This window comes from Nesoenas mayeri, assembly GCF_963082525.1.
Source record: "Nesoenas mayeri genome assembly, chromosome: 2".
In the NCBI taxonomy this organism is placed as follows: domain Eukaryota; kingdom Metazoa; phylum Chordata; class Aves; order Columbiformes; family Columbidae; genus Nesoenas; species Nesoenas mayeri.
In genome coordinates this window covers 136,924,057-136,947,735 of record NC_137543.1, presented here as the reverse complement: position 1 = coordinate 136,947,735, position 23,679 = coordinate 136,924,057, and the positions used below count along the sequence as shown (strand labels likewise).

General features: G+C 35.8%; 1 protein-coding gene across 1 annotated transcript in view; it reads right to left on the bottom strand.

Annotated features, from left to right (window-relative positions):
* Nucleotides 1-23,309, bottom strand: part of COL28A1 (collagen type XXVIII alpha 1 chain) — a gene marked incomplete at both ends in the record, with an annotated part of 54,003 nt that extends 30,694 nt beyond the window's left edge. The window contains 13 exons of the mRNA XM_080364209.1: nucleotides 718-786; nucleotides 1,977-2,045; nucleotides 3,540-3,608; nucleotides 10,388-10,441; nucleotides 13,707-13,751; nucleotides 16,405-16,449; nucleotides 17,569-17,595; nucleotides 18,300-18,341; nucleotides 18,606-18,659; nucleotides 19,895-19,951; nucleotides 20,544-20,564; nucleotides 22,067-22,626; nucleotides 23,189-23,309. Coding sequence (XP_080220335.1) covers nucleotides 718-786; nucleotides 1,977-2,045; nucleotides 3,540-3,608; nucleotides 10,388-10,441; nucleotides 13,707-13,751; nucleotides 16,405-16,449; nucleotides 17,569-17,595; nucleotides 18,300-18,341; nucleotides 18,606-18,659; nucleotides 19,895-19,951; nucleotides 20,544-20,564; nucleotides 22,067-22,626; nucleotides 23,189-23,309 — 1,233 coding nt within the window. The remainder of the gene's footprint in view (nucleotides 1-717; nucleotides 787-1,976; nucleotides 2,046-3,539; nucleotides 3,609-10,387; nucleotides 10,442-13,706; nucleotides 13,752-16,404; nucleotides 16,450-17,568; nucleotides 17,596-18,299; nucleotides 18,342-18,605; nucleotides 18,660-19,894; nucleotides 19,952-20,543; nucleotides 20,565-22,066; nucleotides 22,627-23,188) is intronic.
* Between the last annotated feature and the right edge of the window lie 370 nt (nucleotides 23,310-23,679).

Here is a 23,679-nt window from a genome sequence, read left to right as displayed (position 1 = left end):
TCTAAAGGAGAAAATTAAATATGAGGAAGAAAGAAGCTACATTTTGAAAATGTGGTAATATGTTCATTACTCAGAGAGAGCAGATCAGAACTTGGTGCAAGGACACAAGTACCATCTTTCCCATAAAAGGAAGAAAAATTCCTTTGCTGAGTAGTTCAAGACTCTAGAGAATCTTGAAGCTACTAAAACAGAGGGATACATTTTGATGGGAAGCCCAGTTGCGACAATCATAAATCTTTGCTTGTTTGTACTTATTTTTTCAAAAAGGAATGTTCACATATATTAACCTAGTAAGTGCCCTTAATGAAGTAACTGTCCATAGAGACTCATTACAACATCTTTTTGTTTCCCAAAATGGCATGACAGAATGAAAACAGTTACTGAATGTTTTCTTCCAATACAGAACATAAATAGCTAAGCAGTCTTTCAAACGACATTTTATCTCATGAATGCTATCAAAATAAGGTACCTTATTAAACACATAAGTAAGAGAATAATTAACTTACTACTGTTAGAGGGACCATGCAACTTTTTTTTGTAATTATCTGGATACAGTTTCTGAACTCGGAGGGATACTCAGAGAACACAGTGACTCACAAGACCAAGATCCATCAGCTGACATTCGAGACCAGTGGAATGATCAGTGATCTGAAATAACTTATACACTACTGCAAATTCGGCCTACAATGTTAAAAAATGTAATTTCCATAACACTACCTTTTGGCCTTGAATGCCCTCTCCTGGTAGACCTTGCTCACCTGGCGGACCTTCAGGGCCACGTAGTCCCTATAAGGAAAGAAAAATAAATTCACACTATATCAGAAATTCCATTTTTTACTGACATTTTGTCTGTCTTGCTAGTATAGGTTCTTATGACACTGTTAAGTAAAAATGCTTCCATAAGAGCTGGCTGAACCCAAGCAATTAAAATGAAATGTAGCAACTCTTAATTGAAATAATGGTGTGAACTACATAATTAATGTCTGAAGATGGTGCCCTTAAAACCCAGATGAACCTGTAGACTAATTTATAGTAAATACATTCACCACTGTGAAATTTATTCCTGACAATTTCATAGAATTTCATGATTTTCAGAAAATCATTAATTTGAACATAGTTTTTTTTCCACACAAAATAGCAGGTTAAACATACAAAATTAGAAAACGTAAATTTTGTTTTAAACAAGTACAGAAATAATTGAATTGTAATACTTTCTGTTCTTTAAAAAAATCATCTTTCATTATTTAAAGCTAATAAAGAGTTTTTAAGGATGATCTTGATTAAGCAAAAAGTTTCTACATTTTTTTTGGTGCCTTTTACAGCCACAAAGTGACTTTTAAAAATACTATTAGGATGAATCTGACTTCCATCCACATTCATGGCTTCTTAATTGACAATCTCTTTGAGATTTTAAATGAAATATACAAGGAACCACACATTTTATACATTTCAGGAAGAAAAACCAGTGAGCACTAACTCAATTTCACAAAAAGCTTGCCAAAGTTTTGCAATTCAGAAGATAAAGACGTATTTAAAAGCATATAAATTGGGTCTTTGTTTTTGATGCACTCCAAAGTACACAAAGGAGGTGAGGAATGCCTCAGCTTTTGGATTTTCATCTTCTTAAAATGTGATTTTAGACAATTTTAAAAGATTATCCTCAACTCAAATAAGTAGGAGTACACCTATTAATATACAACTCCATATCTTTCTGAAAACTGGATACTGCAATCCTGCTCATATGGAGCAAGCAATTTTTAATTTCCCCAAAACTTGTTTGGACTCGGCTTTATTCTCTCACTTAGGTAAAGCCACCTGCTGCAATACTGGGCTGGCACAGCTGAACACATTTTTGCTGCTGCAGACTAGGTGTAGGGGGGTTTATGGAATCAGGACCCAGTATAGCTGCTGTCAATCCATTACGTTCACTAAGACTTATTTTATTTCCACTTCTATTGCATTTATCATTGACTTACAGGTAATCCTTGCTCACCAATTCCAGGAGGTCCTGGAGGTCCCATTTTACCATCGCGGCCTTGAATACCCTTGTGAAAAAGAATGTTAGAAAGTTCAGTCCTAATTTAACTCGATGCTTTGGAAAAGCATAACAGGTATATATAATAACTTAATGATGTCACAATAAAGGTCTGAAACCAAACATGTAACATCTGTTGATGTAAAACAAGCATAAATGACAATTTAGAAGTTTTGAGAGTACCTTTTGGTTAATACCTGGAGCACCATACCATATTCCAGCCCTCACACCAACAGCAAAGGGGTGTTATCACTTTGTTTAAGGGTAACTGTTTAAAAGTACAGGACCTGAGAGGTGACGGGGATAAGGGGGGAAGTCAGGCTAAATTTGATTGAAATGCAACCCAACCACGAAGTAGGAATGCTCAGGTGTGGAGGATCCTCACTGTAGCCTCTCTCTAGGCACTTGAATTGAAGGCTGCTTCAGTGGAATAAGGGATTACACTGGAACTCCAGGAACTGCAGAGTTTCTGTATCTTCTATTTATAGGGTTTCACAATTCCTCCAATTTACTGGGAAGTACGTTCTTCAAGCATAAGAGCACAGAGGGTTTTTATCTCTCCTCAGAATAGCATAGATACTAGGAATGACATTCCTTCTCCATAAACTATGTTACCTTCTGGAATGACCCACTGGAGCTCCTTTGAAATAGCCAGTTGCTAGTTTCCGACCTATATAACCCCTCTGCAAGTCCTGGGGTCTGCCCCACTGCACCAAAAATATGCAAGAGTTCAATGAATGTAGAAATTAGACCAGTAAATCAAAAAAGTGCAGGTATTTTAGGTACCGGCATTTGGCTCCAAAAATAGGGAAAAAATGGCATAAAGCAAGACTAAAGACTCATCAGGCAGAATAACTTGGGTGAGAAAGAGTTCTGCCAATTTTAGATTCCTTGTTTGCGTCTGAGCTGTAGGTCTCTTGACAAACTAGGTAGCCATGTTTCCTATGTGGATGCTTTTGAAGCTTTCCAAGAGGAGATTTGGCTGGCCAGCATAGGCAGACATGACTTATCCAAAGCAGAAAGACTGGATTTCACTTCACAGTCCTTTGCAACAAAATAAAATGGAGGAATTAAAGGCTACATGAGAAAGAGCATTCTATAACCTGTAAGAATAATATTTCCGTAGTGAAGAAATATTAATAATAATCTTGAGTTCACTGTATGTCACAGTGATTGAGGTGTATTTCTGTGCCTTGAAGTACAGTCTACTCATCAGAGCAAGCATCTATTAGTGCTTGAAAATGAACTCACATATTTAACTCCCATTTAAATGGTATTATTTCTGACTTATTGTGCCAATGGGATCATGATAAAAACTTAGAGGTGCTGGAAAGGCAGGTCTGTTATCTCCATCCTATGCAAGTACAAAATCTTATCTATATTGTATCAATTTTACATTCAGATGATAAGAGTTTGAGTTTGAAAAAGCAGCAGGTGAGAGCTTTAATCCAAAAAAATGACTGCACATAGTTAGCACTTTAACAGACATGTTACTGAGAGTTACCTTGGGTCCTGGCTCTCCAATGCCGGGGAGTCCTGGAGGACCATAAGGACCTGAAGGGCCTTGCTCTCCCTGAAGGAAAAAAAAAATGAAAGAAACTATTAATGCAAATAGAACCTTAATCAAAGTCCCACGGAGTGTCTTTCCATAGCCTCATTTAGGTCTATAGAAACACGTTTTTAAAGGTTTTTTTTTAAAGTCTGTCTTAAAGCTAAATGTTTAGATTAAGAGCAGGGCCAATATCCTGGCTATACAAGTTGCTGACATAGATAATAATGTTACAAAACCGTTCCCTCATACACATTGGGAAAGATAAAAAATATATTTGTTCTTTGTCATATTTTTGGTCTTGACTTTATCCAACCATGTGGTGCTTCCTCAGCTTTTTTTCTTGCTAGAAAAAAATGGGCATTTGGAAACTAAGCAGTGTTTATGCTTTAAATATTGTATTCAAGGTAGGGAAACCATAGCAGCAACTGCATATCCTGTTCCTTCTGCTATCTTTGCAGCTCCTAATTCTCTTCCATGTCTAGTGTGTTTCTAACAAAGTCAGTGTAGCCACATGAGTATTAAAAACACTTTTTATCAAAATGTGTTTATTTTCTGGGGAGGTATTCCTATTCGGGGCTTGAAATTTTGTATATACTGAATATTTTTATGTGCTGTGTTCTGAAACCTTTCAATGAGATTTTTGCACTTGAGAGGTCAATGGAAGTATAAAAGTTACTTCAAAGCCAGAGATTTCTCCAGAGATCATCAGTTTCTAATGTACCAAAGAATGAAGATAAGATGCAGGAATGGAAATATACAGTGGAAATAAATTAACAGATTCTCCTTGAAGCTTACTTTCTGATAACTATGCACTTGGAGTGCTATTACTGCAACTTTAAACCTAGAATAAAGTGGAACTTGATGCCCAGTCTTAATTCAGTTACAGGGCAATAAGGTCATTTGAAGAGCAGCTACAAAATTTAATTCTTATTCAAAATACAAGATTTTATAGCACACTTTCATAATCTAACAAATTAATACAGCATCATGAGGAGAGAAGTCTTAAAAGGCATAGACAAAATCAGAGAAAGCTGGTATAACTCAGCAGAATTGTACATGTATCTCCACATAGCGCACTGACAGCATATTAGCAACATTGACATTGCTTTAAAGTGGATTTTGTCATGTAGCTGTTCCCAAAATAAAGAATACATCAAAGTCTACTGTATTACTAGGTAGACATCATTGTTTAGGTTTCGTAATAATATTTTCATGGAGCCTTTGGGCCAGAGTCAAAACTTGGTTGACATGTACACAGATTATCAAAAATGATAAAATTTTTACTGATATGAACCCAATTAGAAATTGACCCTTCGTGTTCATAGCTGTTTCTTTTTCTCCTGTGTTTGTTTTGAAACTGATCAAACAACAACAACAACAACAATCCCTCAAATGGCCCATCTTCTTGACTTCCAGTTCCTCCATGGGATTAACTTGGTGTTGAACAAACTGTCCTTTTTAAAACAGCTGATCAAACCCTATTTTTATTAAGTGCTTCCCATCAGCAGGAAATTTAGGGAAGGCCAAGAATAATATAACCAAAGCTTGTACTTGTCTCGTTTTAATTCTCTTTACAAACTCTCTCTTTTAAGTACTGTTGTCTTTTAAGTCAACAGCTGATTCTGTTTAAATAAGATGTAGGGGAAATATGTAAGGAAATGTTTTATACTATTTATTTAGAAAATAATATATACTAAACTAAACATTTTCAGAAGAGCTTTAGTGACTTAGAAGCCTCCATTTAATTTCCAGTGGCAGTAATGTAGGCTTCTGAATTTCATTCATGCTAACAGGTCACAAGCATCTAAGCATTAATGGAAGATCAGCTTCTGTTTGTGCATCAGTATGTATAATAGAAGTGTGGTGGCAGAACGGTGCCAGCAAAGCCAGAGTGCTGTATCTGCACACATGCAGCCCCATGGCATGCTCTACTTCCAGGGCAAAGTCATCCCCATGGAAGATATACAAGTAAAGCTGTTGCATTAAGGCTACAGTAGAAAGTTTTACAAGCAAATTTCCAGGCATAGTCATTCCTTCAAGGACAGAGATACTTCTGCTGCTTTTATGCACCATTGTGCTTCTTGGAAAGTTGGTCAAGATGCACAAAGCGTGGGCTTTGGAAGAACACTAAGCCAAGCACATCAGCCTGGTGTCCGAGAAACTTTGCCTTTCAGCCTATAGGCTCCCTTAGCTCACCACCAAGTCTCTTTTCAGTAGCTCTGCACTTGATAACAGATAAAGCTCCACGTATCTTCAGGAACTGGAGACAGTCTGGTTAGGGTGGACTTGCCCACTTCAAGGATGAGGTGCCCCAGTGAGAAAGAAATAGGCACAGGCTGCTGTAAGGTCAGACGGTGTGCTAAATATTAGCTGTTCAAATTCACAGCCTTCATTTCTTTCATGGAGAAGGCAGCCTGGAATCTCTGTTGTGCCATAATGTATTGGCACACACCAGAGAATGAATGCAAAAGATAGGCAAAGTTGAGAAAATATTAAAAATCTATCAGATAAAAATTAAAAAAACCCGAACAATTCAGCAGCATGCAGCACCACTATGTGTAAGGAGGTTACTCTGGGCACAGGAAACACCACTAAGCACATGGGCTCTATTTTTGTCAAAACTAAACCTCTGAAATGGTGTAGGAACTTGTTCTATTTTGAAAAATGGTGTTTGATAAATACAAGCTCATCTCTCAGCTGAAACAATAAACCGAGGCCCTTTGTTGTGCTTGGAAATTGTCTTCCAAATTTTTTGTCCTGTCATCCAAATGGACGCTGTGTTTTGTATTTATTTCTGACAGCCCCTGACAGAACTTCCCAAGCACAGTGAATTTGAGAGATGTTTCCTACCACAAATCATGCTCTCCTTTGCAAGTCCACCCCCACAACAGAGCTATGCTAATACATGTGCTGCCCTGAATGCCGATGGGAATCCTATAAAGATAATGTTTTTTCCCAAAGCGCTTTTTTTTTTTTTTTTAACCATGAGAAAAACATTACACAGTTTTCTTTCCAATTACTAGTGATCCAATTCCTGTAATCCACTTCACAGCAGCTATACTAGTGGGTGTAGGCAGCATAAATATCCCTCATGATAAAACACCTGCAGGGTAGTATGAAAGTTTAATTTTGTCAAATGCTTACTCACTGACAGCAGAGGATGCCTGAATAGTGATGGAGAAAGAAACCCCACCTTCTACCAGAAACATGCAAAACTTGGAAGCTTAAACTGTTCAAGCTATTTTAAAGTCTATATTTCAAAATTCATACGCCTGTTAGTAAGTCTGGCTTTTATCTTCTATGATCTTAGTGCTACAGCTAATATGGGATTTATTAAAACCATAAAGTGCTGTCAATAATATCATTATCTCTACACATAGAAGGAAAAGTCAGCTTTTCAGAGTAGCTTCTTTGTAAATATTTTCTTTGTCTAACAATCTGCTCAAATTATTTTTTTCTTCCTATTGGGATTTTTCTTCAGGTGGCATCTAATATCAGCTAGAGTAATGGGAAGGAAAATTACACTTGATCTGAGCTTAATATTTTTACACATTAAAACTGTACCATTTTAAGCTTGGAACATAACAGTCTACCCACCAAAAATAGTTTGTTATGTTATGATGAGTACCAGTTAGTGCCAACATAAATAATTCATTTACTTTTAAGAAAGTATATACATACTGTAAGGAACACAAAGACTCTCTACTTCAGTCTATAATGCAATAATGATTAAGCTACGGTAAAAAATAATCTTCAAATATAAGGATTTTATCTTTAAAGTAAACATTGGCAACAACAACGCAAGTAGATATAGACTTTTTTAAACAGATATTATTGATATTTTGTATTTCTAAGCTAGTTGAGGCACCTAAGAACTTCTTTATAGAGAAGCTGGATTTTTCAGTTTCCCGGAAAGATGTAGCTTGCCACATAAGTAAGGAAAGAATTTATAAGTCATCAGAGAGGAAGCAGCATTCCTTACCAGTTCATTCTGGGACGCGTTTTCAGGGAAATATGCAATGATGGATTTTTCACAGAATTACCCCAAGATGTTTTTATGGGAATAACTGCTTTAAATACCCACATTCAAACTTAACTGTTTCCTTGAAAGTTTGAATACACATCTGTCCATACAACTGTAGATTCTAATTCAGAATCTGACTATGCATAGGAAATTTTCCACAGAGGCTCTAACTGTAGCAGTGGCTTTTAAGAATGTGTTGGTTTCTGTCTTTTCAAGAATATGTCATGGTTTCTAGGAATGTGTGCTTTATTTCTAGCAGCTGGTCTCTGAGTTTAAACAAACAAACCCCATGTCACCTCCAAAATTATAAGTACTCTCTGTTCATCACTTCTTTATGAGTGGAACACAGGTTATGCTAGATTTAGGTTATGGTTGGACCCGATGATCTTAAGGGTTTCTTCCAACCAAAATGATTCTATGTTCACTTCCTGATTTTATGTCCCAGTTTTATAATCTGTGACCATATCATTCTGTTTGTAAACCATCTGCTGAATTTTGCAAATAGTCAGTATTATTCCCATCAATAACAAACACATTTTCAAAACTACCATGAATATAAACACTCTTACGGAACTTCACTAGTGCTATTGTATAGAACTCACTGTTGTGGGTTTTTTGGAAATAAATGTTAGTTAAGCTTTTTTTAATAAATTAATGAAAACAGACAAAATAATGTCTACTCTCTTAACAACAAATAAAAGTACTCAGAGGTGGTATTCTGTGTTATGTCATGTCAATATTAACACCACAAAACTGCCTTTAGCTCTGCTAAACCAGGATGAAATCACTAGTTTAGCTCAAAAAGCAGAAAGTATTAACATGAAAAGGCCATGAGTATAAGGAACCGCACTAAGAATAGACATATTTATTTTGTCAAAGGCACTTATAAATAACGGCCACTTTTCAGAGATATCGTACTATGTGTCATGAAAACTAATTTTATAAGAGCAATTGAATAATCCTTCTGTAAGGACAAAAGATACTGGAAAGATTGCTGTGTGTCTGAACCAAAAGAGACCTTGACCTTTACTAGCTGAATGGGTGTTTATTAAGATGTAAACAACCACTGATTATCTGTACTGTTCATTAAAAAATTTTTCACTCATCTCAAATAAGATTCAAAATGCCAAAGGCTAGCTTTGGTGCTAGGTATGGACAAGAGATGACCTTTAAACACACACGTGTTTCTGCTATATTCTTTGAGTATAATTACCTAAGTTTATTAATTAAACTTGTCTGGCAGTATTTTTGTTATGATAGATGCCTGAGCCTGGAAAATTCTCAGCTATAGGCTTTAAATAGCAGATTGCAGAGTTGGAAGAGGAGAAAAGAGAGAACTTACTTTCTTATTCATACTGAAAATCTGAAGTTGAATTATAACAAGAGACCATAAATATTATGTGGAGGCAGATGAATTCTAGAGAGAGCTCCATGTATTTTATAGACATGAAAGTGTGTGAAGAGATTGACAGGAGGACAAACAACATTCAACAAATATGGTTTAGTGTATAATAAAAGTATCTGGTAGTACTAGCTTGGACTCATCAGTGTGAAATGACAGATTAAAAAATTACTGTCATTTGCTGTGCTGAAGTTAAAGAAATCCATGATTTTCCCCCCATGTGTATGAATAGCTTCTTTCAGACCCATCATCCTCTTTATTTCCCAGCTACTGAAATATTCTGTAGCAGCTTTCCTAATCAAGGATTTCACTGAGAAGACGAAGAAATAAGAAGTATGAAAAAGCATTTGACAGGAAGAGGAAAATCATAATGGGTGCCAGTATTCCAAACGTTTTACCATAAACATTTCCCATATCTACAATTTTTGTCTGTGAATCTTCAAATGAAATTGTTGCCTAAGAAACAAAACATGAGTCTTTAAATATTGCATCTTTGGCATATTGCTTTGTATGAATTTAGTTGCCTTGTATAATTTCAATATGGCATTGTATTAACCTGGCTGTCAATAATCCCACAGTAGAAAGTCTTTGCCATTAGCCTATACATTTTCAAACTGATACATAGAATCACAGAATCATGAAAGATCTTTCTGTACCAAACAATGATGTTAGTAGCTGCCCCATGAACAAGACAACTGTGTTCACATAGAGCAATTTCCCAAAGATCTGCAAACCAGAAGACTGCCTAAATTAATCAGATACTCTATCCAACTGTTTTTTCTTGACAAGCTGTAGTCATTAACTCTAAATGATATATTTTAAATATAAATAAGGCATTTCCATCAAATCTTACACCTCCAGCAATTTCAAAGTTGTCTTGATATTTTACAGTATACAAACAAGTAAAAATTTCTTTAAAAGCTTGATCTAAAGATTTTATAACCACTACCTAGAATTACTTAAAATCTTTAAACACAAGGCAATTTAGTCAGAAACATTCTAGAAAAAGCTTTCCAAGTGATGACAGAAGCTGAGACACATATTCAGTTGACTTAAATTCCAACCTAAGAGCTGTGGCTCTAGACAGGTCCTTGGTAGCACTCTACTAGGACCCCACAAAATGCTCTCCCAAGCTCTGATGGCTGGGCTTGGAGACCCAGATGCAGAACCAGCTGTATGTGCCAAAGACAAAAAGCCTTCATGATGCAACAACACCGTGGTGTGCCATGAGACGATGTACATTATTGCTGCGCAAAGGACACCACTAACAAAGAATGACTGAGGAAAAAGCACTGTAGGCTATAAAGATTCTATATAAAGTTTCTGCATCCTCCCTATATAAATAACATCTACACATATACAACTTCATCTTACCTTGCGTCCTTGAATGCCTTTTGGGCCTGGCTCACCTGGAGGTCCACTGATACCCTACACAAAGGTCAAAGTACAGAATGAGTTGCCTTTGAAGATGCATGTAAAGTTTCTTTTTAATTTAGCCTGAACAGGGTACAGTAAAACATAGCACAATGCTAAGCTCTAAAGGACAAGAATATTATGAGTCATAGTCCATGAAGTGCCCAAAACATAGAATACTGTATATATTCAATAACCAATGCTGGCAGAAAGGGTATCTTACTCTATGTGAATTGCATCTGTTCTATCAGAAGCTTTCTGTTGCTTTCTTCTCCTGCTCCTGACTTTACTGTATCTTTAAATTCTCTTCTGCCCAAGCAAATTAACTAAGCTATCATGTCCTATTTAGCTCCATTTGTAAGAAATCACTTCCCCTACATCCCTTTCTGATGAGAAGCTGAGATGGTTTCTAATTTCCTGACATTACTACAACCATTGTGTTCCCTCACACAAGGAAATAATTACTGGCTCTTCAGAAGAGCCAGAGCAGGTAAGGTACTCTGTCTGGAGCGATGGCTTTTGAGGAGGTCCCTTCACCAATACACTGGCTGGTACAATAGCTTGAAAAAAGTAGGTCTGATAATTATGAAGAGCAGTAAGATCACACGATGAATAGATTACATCCAAGTCCAGTATGAAAGCTTTAACTCTTGCTGGAACTTCCAGTTCACCAACTTGTGAGTTAGTGAACATCCCACTGGCATCTGCTGGGCTGCCCAGTTGGGTCAGATTGGTCAACATTGTTACAACTACCACTAACAGAGCTGACAATCAAAATGAAGTAGAAGCCTCATGAAGTTTCTTAGGAAAAAGCTATCGAAACAATAGTACCACAAAACTATACTTTATTGTAGGAAAAATGCTGGGTCAAATATGGATAATTTTATGCTTATAAAAAGACACAAAATGGCCCAAATCTTAATGTATTGGTTTCATTGCTGACACAAAAATGTTCTCAGTGCTCATTCCCCTTCTTAAATATGCTAAACTGCAGGAAACACATAACTATCCAAAATGAAACAAAAATTATCCCTTTCAGCTACATCATTAATATACTACTACATCATTAATGTGCTACATCATTAAATTACTACATTTTGGCTCACAAACAGATTTGAAAATTTTGGAACATCTATGATTTTGTATCTCCCACAGATTTCTGGTCAGAAAAATGATTATTCTCTCCCTCCCTTTTGCAGCTGTTGCACAAAGCATGCAAAAATGCAAACAACGCACCTAAGAAATAGTTATACAGACCAAAATTCAAATATTGGGGGGGAAATAGTATGAACAGAATGAAAGCAAAATAGCTAGTGTTCCAAGTTATGCTCAAATCATAAGTTTACAAACTACAGAATAACTGTCTCATAAGAGTACAGTGAAGTCCCAAGTGCTGTAATGCACACAAACTCACGGTTATATGGCCTCACTCTTTGGTTTCTGCTTTTGAATTGAGTACTATTTACTAAAAGGAATCTTGCCATTTTCTTTGTTTCTGAACAAGCAAACTGTATTCTCTTAGTATTTCAGGGCCATATAAAGAAACAAAATATTTCCTTAAAATCTCTTCATACTTGAAAAGCATTTCCAAAAGAGACTTTGAAAAATCATATTTTTGCAAAGCTATGCTTCCCAAGGAGAAAATTGTGATTGTGATATGAGATGGATGAATATCCCAGCAGTAAAATGGCAATGTGCTTGAGGCAGGATGTACTAATAGAAATACATAATATAATCTGTTAATATGAGTATATAAGATAAATCATTATTAAGCTAATTGCATGCTATCTTCCTTTTATTCATTAAGCATGTTGTAGTTCTCATGGTACTTAGTTCTCATAGCTCAGAATTACAGTAAATCCTTGTAATCATTGATTGATTAGTCCTCTTACATAGTGGTACATTCATCTGTTTCTGTTCTCCAACAGTTAGAATTTTATTTGTAATGAGCCTTTCAAACCTAAACTGAATGTGGACCATTGTACTACATAATGATCTGTAATATTAAGCTCAAAACTGGGATAATGTAGGAGTATGCTTCATATGAAAAGAAAAAAAAATATTTTGCCTTTAAAAAGTCAAGGTTATGTCATTGTACAAGAATTTAGAGATGGCTTGACTTGCAACAGCAGCTGTTTTTTTTTTATAGAGTGTGCAAAACCGAACCTATACTGTGTGGTGAGTTGAATTCATGTAGGGAAATGCTGGTAATCTGATTTGTCTCATTAATTCCTCCCAAAATTGGCCAAAAATCCCTCAGACTCCATGTGTTTCCAGTTTTTAATAAACAAGAACAAATAAGTGTAATCTTCTGGGGCACAGATCACATCTTTACTAATTGCTTACCAGACAAACAGAATTACTTGAGCATAAAATAATAAATAAATATATTTGTGACATTATTACATGACCATTGCCAAGCAAAAGGAAAGCAAAAAACGTAATTTAAAAACATTTAAAGTGGCATTTAGGACTAAGTTTTCCAATCTCAATACCATGCAATAGATTTCCATTACCCTATTATGCTTCCATTATGTTTTCTTTCACACAACCCAGAAACAGGCTCAGTAGAGAAGTGAATGAGCAAGCGCTGGTAGTCATCATTCCACATCTCTACTGGGAGACTGGTATAACTTCTTGAGATCTCTAGTCCATACAGCAGCTCTTTTTACATGTCTAGTAGGGATTTTTAGTGGAAATTTAACAGGTCATAAGAAACACAAAGACAGCAATAACCTTTTTCAGCAACTGCAAAGAGCAAAGATGACAACAGGGACTCCTGCATTGATAACAAATAACTGAGAGTGGTAACAATCTCGGCTCCTAATAGCACTGAGACTTTCTCTGACTCATTTCTCAGGGTTTTTAATAATTACTGCAGATTTTAGTCTCTCCAACAAATTTCAGTCTCTTTGGCTGCCTTATATTTCAAGAGGACTGCGTACTGCTTTCCAAGGTACAGGTGGATGCTGCCACGTCATGTAAGAGGAATTTAGCAGTAGGGGGGTGGCAGTGCATCATTATACTCTAAGGGAGTAGAGAAGAGATCTGTAGTTGGAGAACCCAGGTGGGCCAAACACCTCTGAGTAGCATAAGCAGCAGCAGTGAAGATGTTTTCTTTGAAAATTATTTCCAAAAGGCAAAGATTGCCAGATTCTGCTGTCTTGGTGCCTCATGCACCAAACATGTTGCTCCCCACAGAGATGACAAGTTGTAGGTAGAAGAAACTTACAGAATATGGAGTGTTTTCTTCTTATTTGGTAGTTTTTAGTTTCCTTACCTGAGGTCCTCGAGGTCCCCTAGGGCCGAAAGGACCTTCCAAGCCCTGAGGAAAAATGAGATTCAATTATCAGATTAATAGGAAATTGCGATTATCTGCTTTGAAGTATTGAAAACCACAGTGTACATGCAATGACTCGTATATCTATTCAAGCATATTCTAGCGAGTCTATTATCTCTCCAGGCTACTGCGGTTCTCATTCTGTATTCTTTAATTGTCTTTTACCTTCCATCCTCAAGATTTTGTTGAAATACTTTTCATATATAACAAACATTGTAGATGGCCACTTAGCATCTTAGCTGTTCGAGTAACTAGTTGTTATTTGCTACAGATCTTTAAATTAAATTTCAAGAAGTATATTCGATACAGAATTCTTAAAAAAAAAAAAAGAAATGCTGCAGTGCTTATACCAGAATAATTGCAGGTAGCTTTGTAACACTAACTCAAACTGCTAGTGCATCAGTAATACAGATAATCACACTGATAGTTTTAAAAAAAAAAAAAAATTAAAAAACACATCCAAAAAAGTAAAATGCCATGGTTTTTTAAATTCCATTAGCTGTCCTTTCTCCATCTAATGACTTCTTACTAGTTGCCACCACTGTAGATTATTCACAAATCTTTCTACTGCATTGTTTTTAATTTGGTCCCTAGAATTCATATTCTATGGGATTTCACTTCCAGTTGACTCGATACTCAGTTATAATTTATTTCTAAAGTAAAAACAGCTTTCAGCAAATAGTTTACTGGTCTTTTTGTTCACTTTCTTCTCCTTTAATTAGCAACATCTCCATGCACAGAGACACTGGCAGAAGGCTGCGCTTTTCAAGGCAAGTGTCACATTTTGAACCTCTAGCTGGCTTGACCTATTTAGCAGTGACAGCTACACAGCCACACCTCAACTATTGTCTTTCCCTACAGATTCAGATTCAGAATTTTTTAACAATTCTCTACTGCCTGGCATTTGGTCCCAGGCCAAGCACCAGCCACCAGAGAGAGCAGACAAGCCAACTCAGTTCTAGCCCATTTACAAAACAACACAAGCAACGGATGGCACAAAAATCAATATGCTGGTAATATGCGGTCATAGCCGCTTTTGGTAGAACACATACATACAACTGAAGTCAGTTTTGATTTCAAAGCTGAACACAAACTTTCTGAATTTCAAGCCCGATTAGTTTTTGAAGAAATTCAGATTCACAGCATCAAAACCACTGCTGAAGTCAGCCTGATAAGTGAGATTGGAAAGTGGCAGTGGAAAAATGGAACATTTTCAAACCAGACAACAGTACTGCCCATTATGCTTCAATACCCATCACTGCAGTTAAAGATCCACCTCAGAATATTGAATTTACATTTGGCCATGTATGTTCCATTTCTGATGAATTTGTCCAGGATAGAAAACTTTAATTAAAAATAAAAAAAAAACAAAACATTTTCTTCTATCTTCTGTATTCATAAACGTGAAGCTGGGAATTCTGGAAGTGCCTGTAATTTCATTTCTTCACTATGTTATTGAAGTCCATAATCCATTGTAATCTCTGATCTTCTGCAGATGTCAAACTTTTTTTCATCACTGTCCTCAACAAGCAAATTTCCGGCATCCCTGGCATATGTTTTCTACAACCAGATTTCTTGGCTGCTTTGATGATGTTCTTTGCCAGCTTATGAACAGCTTCCTTTTGTCTTAGTAGACATTTCACATAACCTCATGCTATTTCTCACGTATTGCTTGGACAAAGAAGTTATGATCTTCCCTTATTCCTCTGACAGATGCAACTCTTTCTCCTTTCTCATGGATATTTCAGATTTTTCTGACTCACTTGCTGCCTTTTTGAACCATAGCATCTCACAAGATATAATCGGCCTTTAGATTTTTATTATAGTGTAGTACACCTTTTCCTTCGTGACAAATACTGCTTTGAATATTTCCTAATTCCCACCTGAAATTCATCATTAAATAACAGGTTCCAGGAACCTCAAACTTTTCACGTTGGTCTTTGATAAAGTTAAGTATAATACAGATGTTAAAACTGAAGAAAAGTCCTCTAATAGAATGATCAATTGCAATCTAGTTGGTAATACCTAAGAACTATAAGTCAGTGGTTTGTAGTACTCATGCAAAACTGTTCACATGATCTCAAGACACATGATTATCTCACTCACGAGTACATTATCCTTCAATATTTCAGAGTGTAAAAACCAGGTAAAAATCTATATTAACTTGTATAACTTTCGCACTTCAGGTTAAAAGAAGTGAAGGACTAAATAAAAATGTCAATGTGTTTCAGCACAGATGGGCTGGTAGACCTGAAAGTTGTTCAGGTTGTGTAAGAACCTGCCTCCATGGTAATGTAACTTTACACACTTGAATTAAAATTAACATTTTAAGGAAAAAAATCCGGTGAACTCTGTAACATGCTGACAGTCCTTCACAAATAGGGCTTGGCTTTGGTCAGGACAGCTTTTCTTTTAGGTAAGTAAGTATATTTCTTCTGCAAAATGGAAAAGGAAAATGGTGAACTGTGGGTTCAGTTTCTACGAATCATATTTCTACTGTGAATGTATCTCTGCTACCAGGGAATTACAAGATGTTCCAAATTTACAATAATCTTTACAAGTTATGTTTATTAATATGTTACATGATTTTCTAATATGTCCATCAACATGAAACAATTCAAATAAAAATTATACTTACTCTTTCCCCTTTTATTCCTGGGGATCCACATTCTCCTCTTTCACCCTTTATAAAAAATCAAAAGGTTAACAGCTAAACAAGATGTTTTGATTACACTAAATACATTCAAGACTATGCAAGCAGTCCAGGAGTACAACAGGTTTAGTAGATCTTGACAACCTGAGAGTGGCATCATTAGATACGGTCTGTAGAAGATATGGTCTGCTCTACTCAAGATAGGCACTTCTTCTATCTAAGAATGCCTACAAAATTTCCAGTCTACACTGTAAAAGAAAAATACATTTAGCATTTAATAAGTTTTGCTGTATTTTTCCAGTTTGCTGTGCTGCCTCCAGAGATCTTCTCTGTGTTCTGATTTCACTAATGTGATGTCTGAGATTTTTCTGAGCAACAGTTGTGAGATTGTACAAATGGAAAGAAGAGAATTACTAATGTGTTCCACTGATGATTTAGCATATCAATACAAATACAAAAAGTGGAGTTTTAAGTCTACTTTTCCCATTTCCATGAAATGTTTCCATAAAATTGACTGAAGCATTTTTCTAATGAATACTAAGATTCAGAGAGTCACTGCTTTTATCAACAGTCCCTGTAGGGAGACAAGTGTCCATACCAAGCAAAGTCAAAATGGGATTCTCTCTGTTTCTGTTGTGGCTATGACAACTTGCAATGTAAATTTTGGCTCTAGAATCTTGCACATCATTGAAGTGTATAACTTTTTTTGCTTCTTGCAGAGCCTATCTGGAGACTTTTAAAAGCTAGTGTCTGCCACATCTATTTGTGTTTGTGGTAAAAAATTTCACATTCTTTCTATTTAACCTCTTATCCAACCCTCAACTTTCTTTTTTTTGCTTCCAGTAGTTTAATTTCTGGTCTTTGACATCTTTCTTTTTATATTTAGATTACATTTTCTTGTTTTATTTGTTTGTGGTTTTGTTTGTTTGTTTGGTTGGTTAGGGTTTTTTGTTTGGTTGTTTTTTTGTTGGTTTCTTTTTTTGCCTTCAACAAGTCGCTCTGCAAGTATTTACACAAACAATGGATTTACTTCTAGGCATTGCAACTCTCATGACAAAAAGACAAGACAGGCTCTTCTTTCCATTGTTTCACATACACTGTCAACAATAACAATCTATTTTCAGACTATTCTATTCTATAAAAACTTACCTTGTCTCCCTTGTAGCCAGGAGCTCCCTGTTCAAAAATTAAACAAACAAACAAACAAATCATAAAAGAGAAACCAAAGGTATAACATACTGCTAATGTAAATAGAAAAACAAAACAAAACAAATCAAATCCACAACAGTAAAGAATTATGTTTCAGAAGTTTAACTATTCACAACAAGAAAATATCTCTCTGGAGATATTTTATATCTGGAGATAAATAATACTCTTGAAATTTAGATGTGTCTTTTTTTCCTTATAATATTAGCTGTAAATATGTCACTTAGCTTGCCTGCCCCTTGGCAGATACATGTTACCACTTAAACAGGACTTTTAAACTGAATTTACCTTATGCATGGAGTAGTGCTAATCTTTCTACTGGGAATCAACAAGAATTCAAGCTGAGAAATTAGATGCCGGAAGCCACTGGAGGACTATCTATATATTTTTAGTGATGACATTTTCAGTTCTATCTTTGGGATAAGTCTAATGCAAATCAATAAAAACTCATGTAGCTTCAAAAGTTCCTTTTGTCAGTACCATCCCACCTCTATATTTAAGCACGTAATTAGACTATTTCTCTTGGTACTGATGCTTCTCTAAACCAGAACTTAGTTTGTGCTCTCTAAATAATTCAATAAAGCAAAAAGTTCAGTGGAACTAAACTGTGAATTAGGATCTGGAAGATAATCTGAAAAGATCCAATGTGAGTTAGTAGTGCAGTAGTCACATACCTCTTCACCTTTTTCTCCATGATCTCCTTTTTGAGCATCGCCCTATTGGAAGCAAAGGAATACATCTGAAATGTGTATTGCTTTTCTATTTATCACCATTACAGTAAAACAAAGACCAGTGTTAACACAGCAGCAGTTTAGTTTCAAATTATTCTCACTTCTAAAGCAGCTAATTATACATCTCTCACAGCAAAATTTGATCTTTTAAATAATATTTTAACATACTTTTCCTTTGCTATATCCACTTCTGTGTTTTGAATAAAACTAGATAGAAATTAGCTTCATTGTTTTAAAAATTCCCTTTACCTTGTTTCCTTTTGGTCCTGGCTCACCTCTTTCCCCTCTGTTACCAACACTGCCCTGAAACAAAGCAGGAAAATATTACCATTGTGAGGATAAAATTCTCTAGTTTCTCTAACACTGTATCTGCATGACAGGCCAAAACCATTCTATTATAAGCTTAGGTAGAAACCCACACTGATTCAGGTATGGCACATGTGACACTACTTTTACCTAGCAAAATATATATATGGTATTATAAGGTATCTGTGAGGATTTTTTAATCAATATTCAAGGATAAACGCATTTTCTATGGAGCATTTGAAAATCTAACCTGGAAGGTATCACAAAAAACATATGCAGCTCCTCCTCCCATTTTTCAAAGTTACCCCCCTACTATCTGATCTTCTCTGACTTAAAAAAATCCTTCGCATAGAACAGCTTAGTGTCAATATTCAGCAGCCCCGGAATAAAAAATGGTTAAACCATTATCCTTGTTTGGAGGATCATGAAGGTGGGGACTAGAAAGCTTAATGTATATGTGTATATATATATAAAAAACCCCCTATTATGATAGGTCACATCTCTTTCTTTTGGATAAAAGAAATTAAAACTCTTGGATCTTAAATTTTGAATTGAAAGCAGTGTTTTTATTTCCAAATGCCCCTTAACCAGAGCTAAGGGACTGGATAATAGGCCCTGCTGCTCATAACCAGCACTTTTGACATGTTGCTTAGTGTCTAGGGAGAAAGGCAAAAACCTTTGTACATACCTTGGCTGCCTCTGTGGGAGCTATTAAAGATACAAAAGGGATCGAAGAGATCACACACTGTCTGAACTCCCACTTCTCTCTTATTTATGAGAGCCAAGAAATAGTTCTGTGTTGGTGTTGCAAGAGAATTTTAGACTTTTCTTCCTATATGCCATCACCCTCAATCTTTTCAACGTTTTTCCCTTACACAAATAAAAAGTGCTGATGGAAGTAAACCTTTGTCTAATGAACCTTTCCTTCCCTGTTGCAAGACTTAAGAATAACTTTCGATTTGTGCTTCAAAATCATTTGCCTATTAATCCATAGTGTTTTATTACCCTATAATAAAAATATATTTCCAAGATAGTATGTGATTATGGATAGATTTTTTCTGAGCTCTTATAACAGTGGCCTTTCACAGTAATATGCTGTGATACATCACTTCTTTTTTGCAGTATATGTACAGCTAATGTCTTGCTTTTTACAGACACAGTAGCCAATTACAATACGATTTCAATTATTAAAATCCAAATTATTAAGGCTTTTCAAATGAACGCATACTTACAGGATCACCTTTGTCTCCTTTTGCACCCTTTTCACACCCACAGTTCTTCTGCGTACACTAAAAGTTTAATAGAAACATTAAGAACATTTTTCAAGTGTATTGTTTCAAATTTTAAAAGCATAAACTGTTCTTTTCCTAGCCACAGAATAGAGAACATTAAAGAGGAATAACAGAAAATAAATGATCTTCCAATGTATATATTTCTTATATAATCAAAATTTCACTCCTGTATGGCCCAGTCAAAATCAGTTTTTGATTTATTTAAAACAAAACCAAATCTATTACTATTGTAACTAAAAATGTTTAACATAGCATATACATAGTCTATAGTATTGTGAAATCTTACATAATTTTTGGACGATTTTGACATTGCTATTGTTTTCTATTGAGACCATTAATGAACTTGCATGTTTTGTACTAGTCCTATTCCACTCTGGTAGGAAGATTTCTTTATGTCTTACTGTTGATAATAGCCACTAATGAACAGAAGTCATACATTTCTCAGGAGAATGGATGTAACAAAGGGATGAAAGTTAACTCAGGGAAGGATTGTTGATTAATCCTGGAGTGTTGTTGCACTATAGAAGCAGCCAACATCAGATCTAGTATGAATAAGAGTAATCAGAATACAAAAAACTCAAAAACCTACCTGCTTCTGAAGCAAGGCTTCCTGAAAATAAAAGAAAAATATTACTTTCAGGTAGATTTAACAGAGTACTAATTTAACCATTTTTCTTCTCTAGTTTACAGAATTTGTGAAGTGAATAGTAAAGACTCTCAACATCTTCATCCTTCATCCCTTCCTCACAGCGGTAAGAACCAGCCTGTGGAACCGCTCATATGAATAAAGGTTTTCTGGTAGGATTAGGGGATTGCTTCGTGTGACCCATAATGATCATGAAAAAAAATGAGATGTAACGGTACAGCTAAATAGACAATACTAAGGAACAATGCTAACAAGGGGAATATGAGAAGACTTCCTAACAAAAGGCCTTACTATGGAAGGTCTTTCTAACATAATATACAGGGGAATGACTCCATGATTTTATCAGCCTTATCTATGAAAACAAGTTACCCTCTAAAATATTATCATATGCTCAGAGACACTCTGTGAGCTGGGAAAAACCCTGTCTCTCCACCAGTAATGAGCACAGCTGAGCTATTACTGTCCAAGCACACAACTTCTTGGAAAGTGGCTGGGAGGAGGAAACTCCCTGTGTCCTGACTCCTGATGTAGCAGCAACATACACCACATTCCTCTTGGCAGCATCGTGCTGTGAGATCTCAGGAAAGATTTTTGGTTTTTTTGGTAAATGTATACCTTCACATGTACAAAACACAGACTTCTGACAACAATAATTCTTTCAGAAATGCCTTTCACTTACTGTATCTGTGACATCTCTAGCCATGTGCTTATTTGCACAACGTATTGTAATTACTTATTTTTATACACGTCAACTAGCAAGGTTCCATTTCTGATTTTTTGCCACCTTTAAGAGACTACAAAAATATTACATAAATTCTGGATGGACTACTCCCTAATTAAAGCTACTGCATTTTCTAAGAATCATTTTAGTTCAAATTGTCCTAATTTATTATTTGCAAAGTCTTGTCTTACTGAAAAATATTTTCTAGGATTTTAAACCCCAAACACTTCCTCGGTCCCCCCAACACTTTGCACATTATTGCTCAGAAGTGAGAAAGGTCAAGTCCAGCTGACACCTTTCTCACAGCAGCATTTCTGTCTTCTCTGAATTAAGAAAGTAATTAAGCAGTACTCCCTACCTTTTCTTATATGTGCCTTATGCTGCTCTGGAAAGGTGGGGAGCTAAGTGCCCTTAATTAATAAGTACAATAGCAGATTTACAGTACTTTGGAACCCCAATTTCAATCAAGTCAATTAAAAAAAAAAATCCATTGGCTTCAGCAGAATTTCTTGAAGTTGATTCTTAAGCCCATAGTTACTGATCTTCTCCACTACCACTGCTGGAGCTCAGCTCTTGCAGATGTCCCACACAATCTTCACAGCCTTTCTGAACTTCCAAACCTGAGGCTGGCTCCAGGCATGGTTCACCTGCAAACCTCTGTGCTGCCTTCATGACTTATCTATCAAAGTTAAATGAAATCTGTCGTGGATAGATGGGTAACAAGCTTAACATCAGCATGACTTACCAGTTCCAACACTACATCAACCAGCAGGTTCTGATCATCCAGGCATAAGATGTGTTTAGAGGATGAATCACCAGATATTAACCGCAACTTTTCTTCTTGGACATTTTTCTTAGAAAGGCCGATGGTAAAATAACGTATTCCAAGACTCCTAGCTGTTGTGGCTATACCCTGGACATTAGGGCTGTTTGGATGATCCGCGCCATCAGTCATCAAAAAAGCTACTTTCACACTTCTCTTGTGACTTTCAGTTTTAAACAGCTGAGTGGCATTGGAAATTGCATAATAGGAGTAGGTGCCATGGCCAATAAAGCCCAGAGACTTGATTTTCTCTTTAAAATTCTGCACATTTTTCCAGGCTATAAAGGGATGATCAATGCTGACTGTGCTGCTGAACTGCATACTTGCTAGTCTGACATTATACTTCTGAGACTTAACTGGCTTCATCTGGAAAATGCTGTCAGCTACGTTCTGAACAAAATTCTTCTGTAAATCAAACAACTGATTTTTGGCACTTTCTGAACTGTCCAAGATAAAGATTATATCAACAAGACATGTATCACCTGTAATGGAACAAGAAAGTTAAATCTATGAATGATGGACACACCTGCACCACAGATTTCAGATAATTCTCTGCAAGAATCCCAGTCCTCAAATAGTTTCTCCAAGTATTTCTCTATCTTGCCAGTAAAAATTGTAAGGATAAATGTCACTCTAAATGCCAATAAGTTCTACTGGAGTCATGTAACTAAATTTGAATCACTCTGATTCATACCAGTGTCATTAAATACAGTCTACAGATAAGAACTTTCCAATTAGGTCTCGATGGGATTGTTTTAGCATTTTAGTTGATTTTGTATACAAAATATTCCACATGCAACTTCAAACTAAAAATTCGGCTCCTTAGCATTTATCTTAAAAGAGGTATGTGTGTCAGTGAAAATTATAGATGAAACTGGAGTTCATGACCAAGTAAATGTCATCACAGTATATTCCAGGCCTGATAATAAAAATAAGTCACATTTTGTAAATGCATACATAAGTTGTCAATTACTAGCTAACTATCATAAAATACGTGGAGACACACAACATGGTCAATCAGAAACTTTGAGAAAATTGTTTTACCTTCATCTTTTTGCACGAGAGAATAAGAATGCTTTCCTTTCTTCCTGTTTTGCCCATATACTGTCTGTTTTGTTGTCACAGCCAGAAGTAAAAAGCAAAAGAAAAAATGTTTTTTCCACATAGTGACTTCGATGCCAAATCAGACGAATTTTCTTTCCTGCTAAAAGTATAAACCCACTTCTGAATACTTCATTAATAAATGCAAATATTATACTTCATTAGTAGATGCAAATATTATACTACACATACAGATAGAGATACTTTACATACAGAATACACATTTGTGGGCAGCACAATTCTAGAGACAACATATTAAAACCAATTGTAAATAGTCACTGGGTAGGTGATTTAAGCAGAGCAGCCAGTACAATCCCAGTTGTAGCTCATGTGTGTATTAGAACCTGTTTTAGTAAAGAAGAAACACGGGTAGAACAAACACAGTGCTCCCTTTTCTTTCACAAAAAAAGCCAGTGCTATCATCTTTAGCTGTC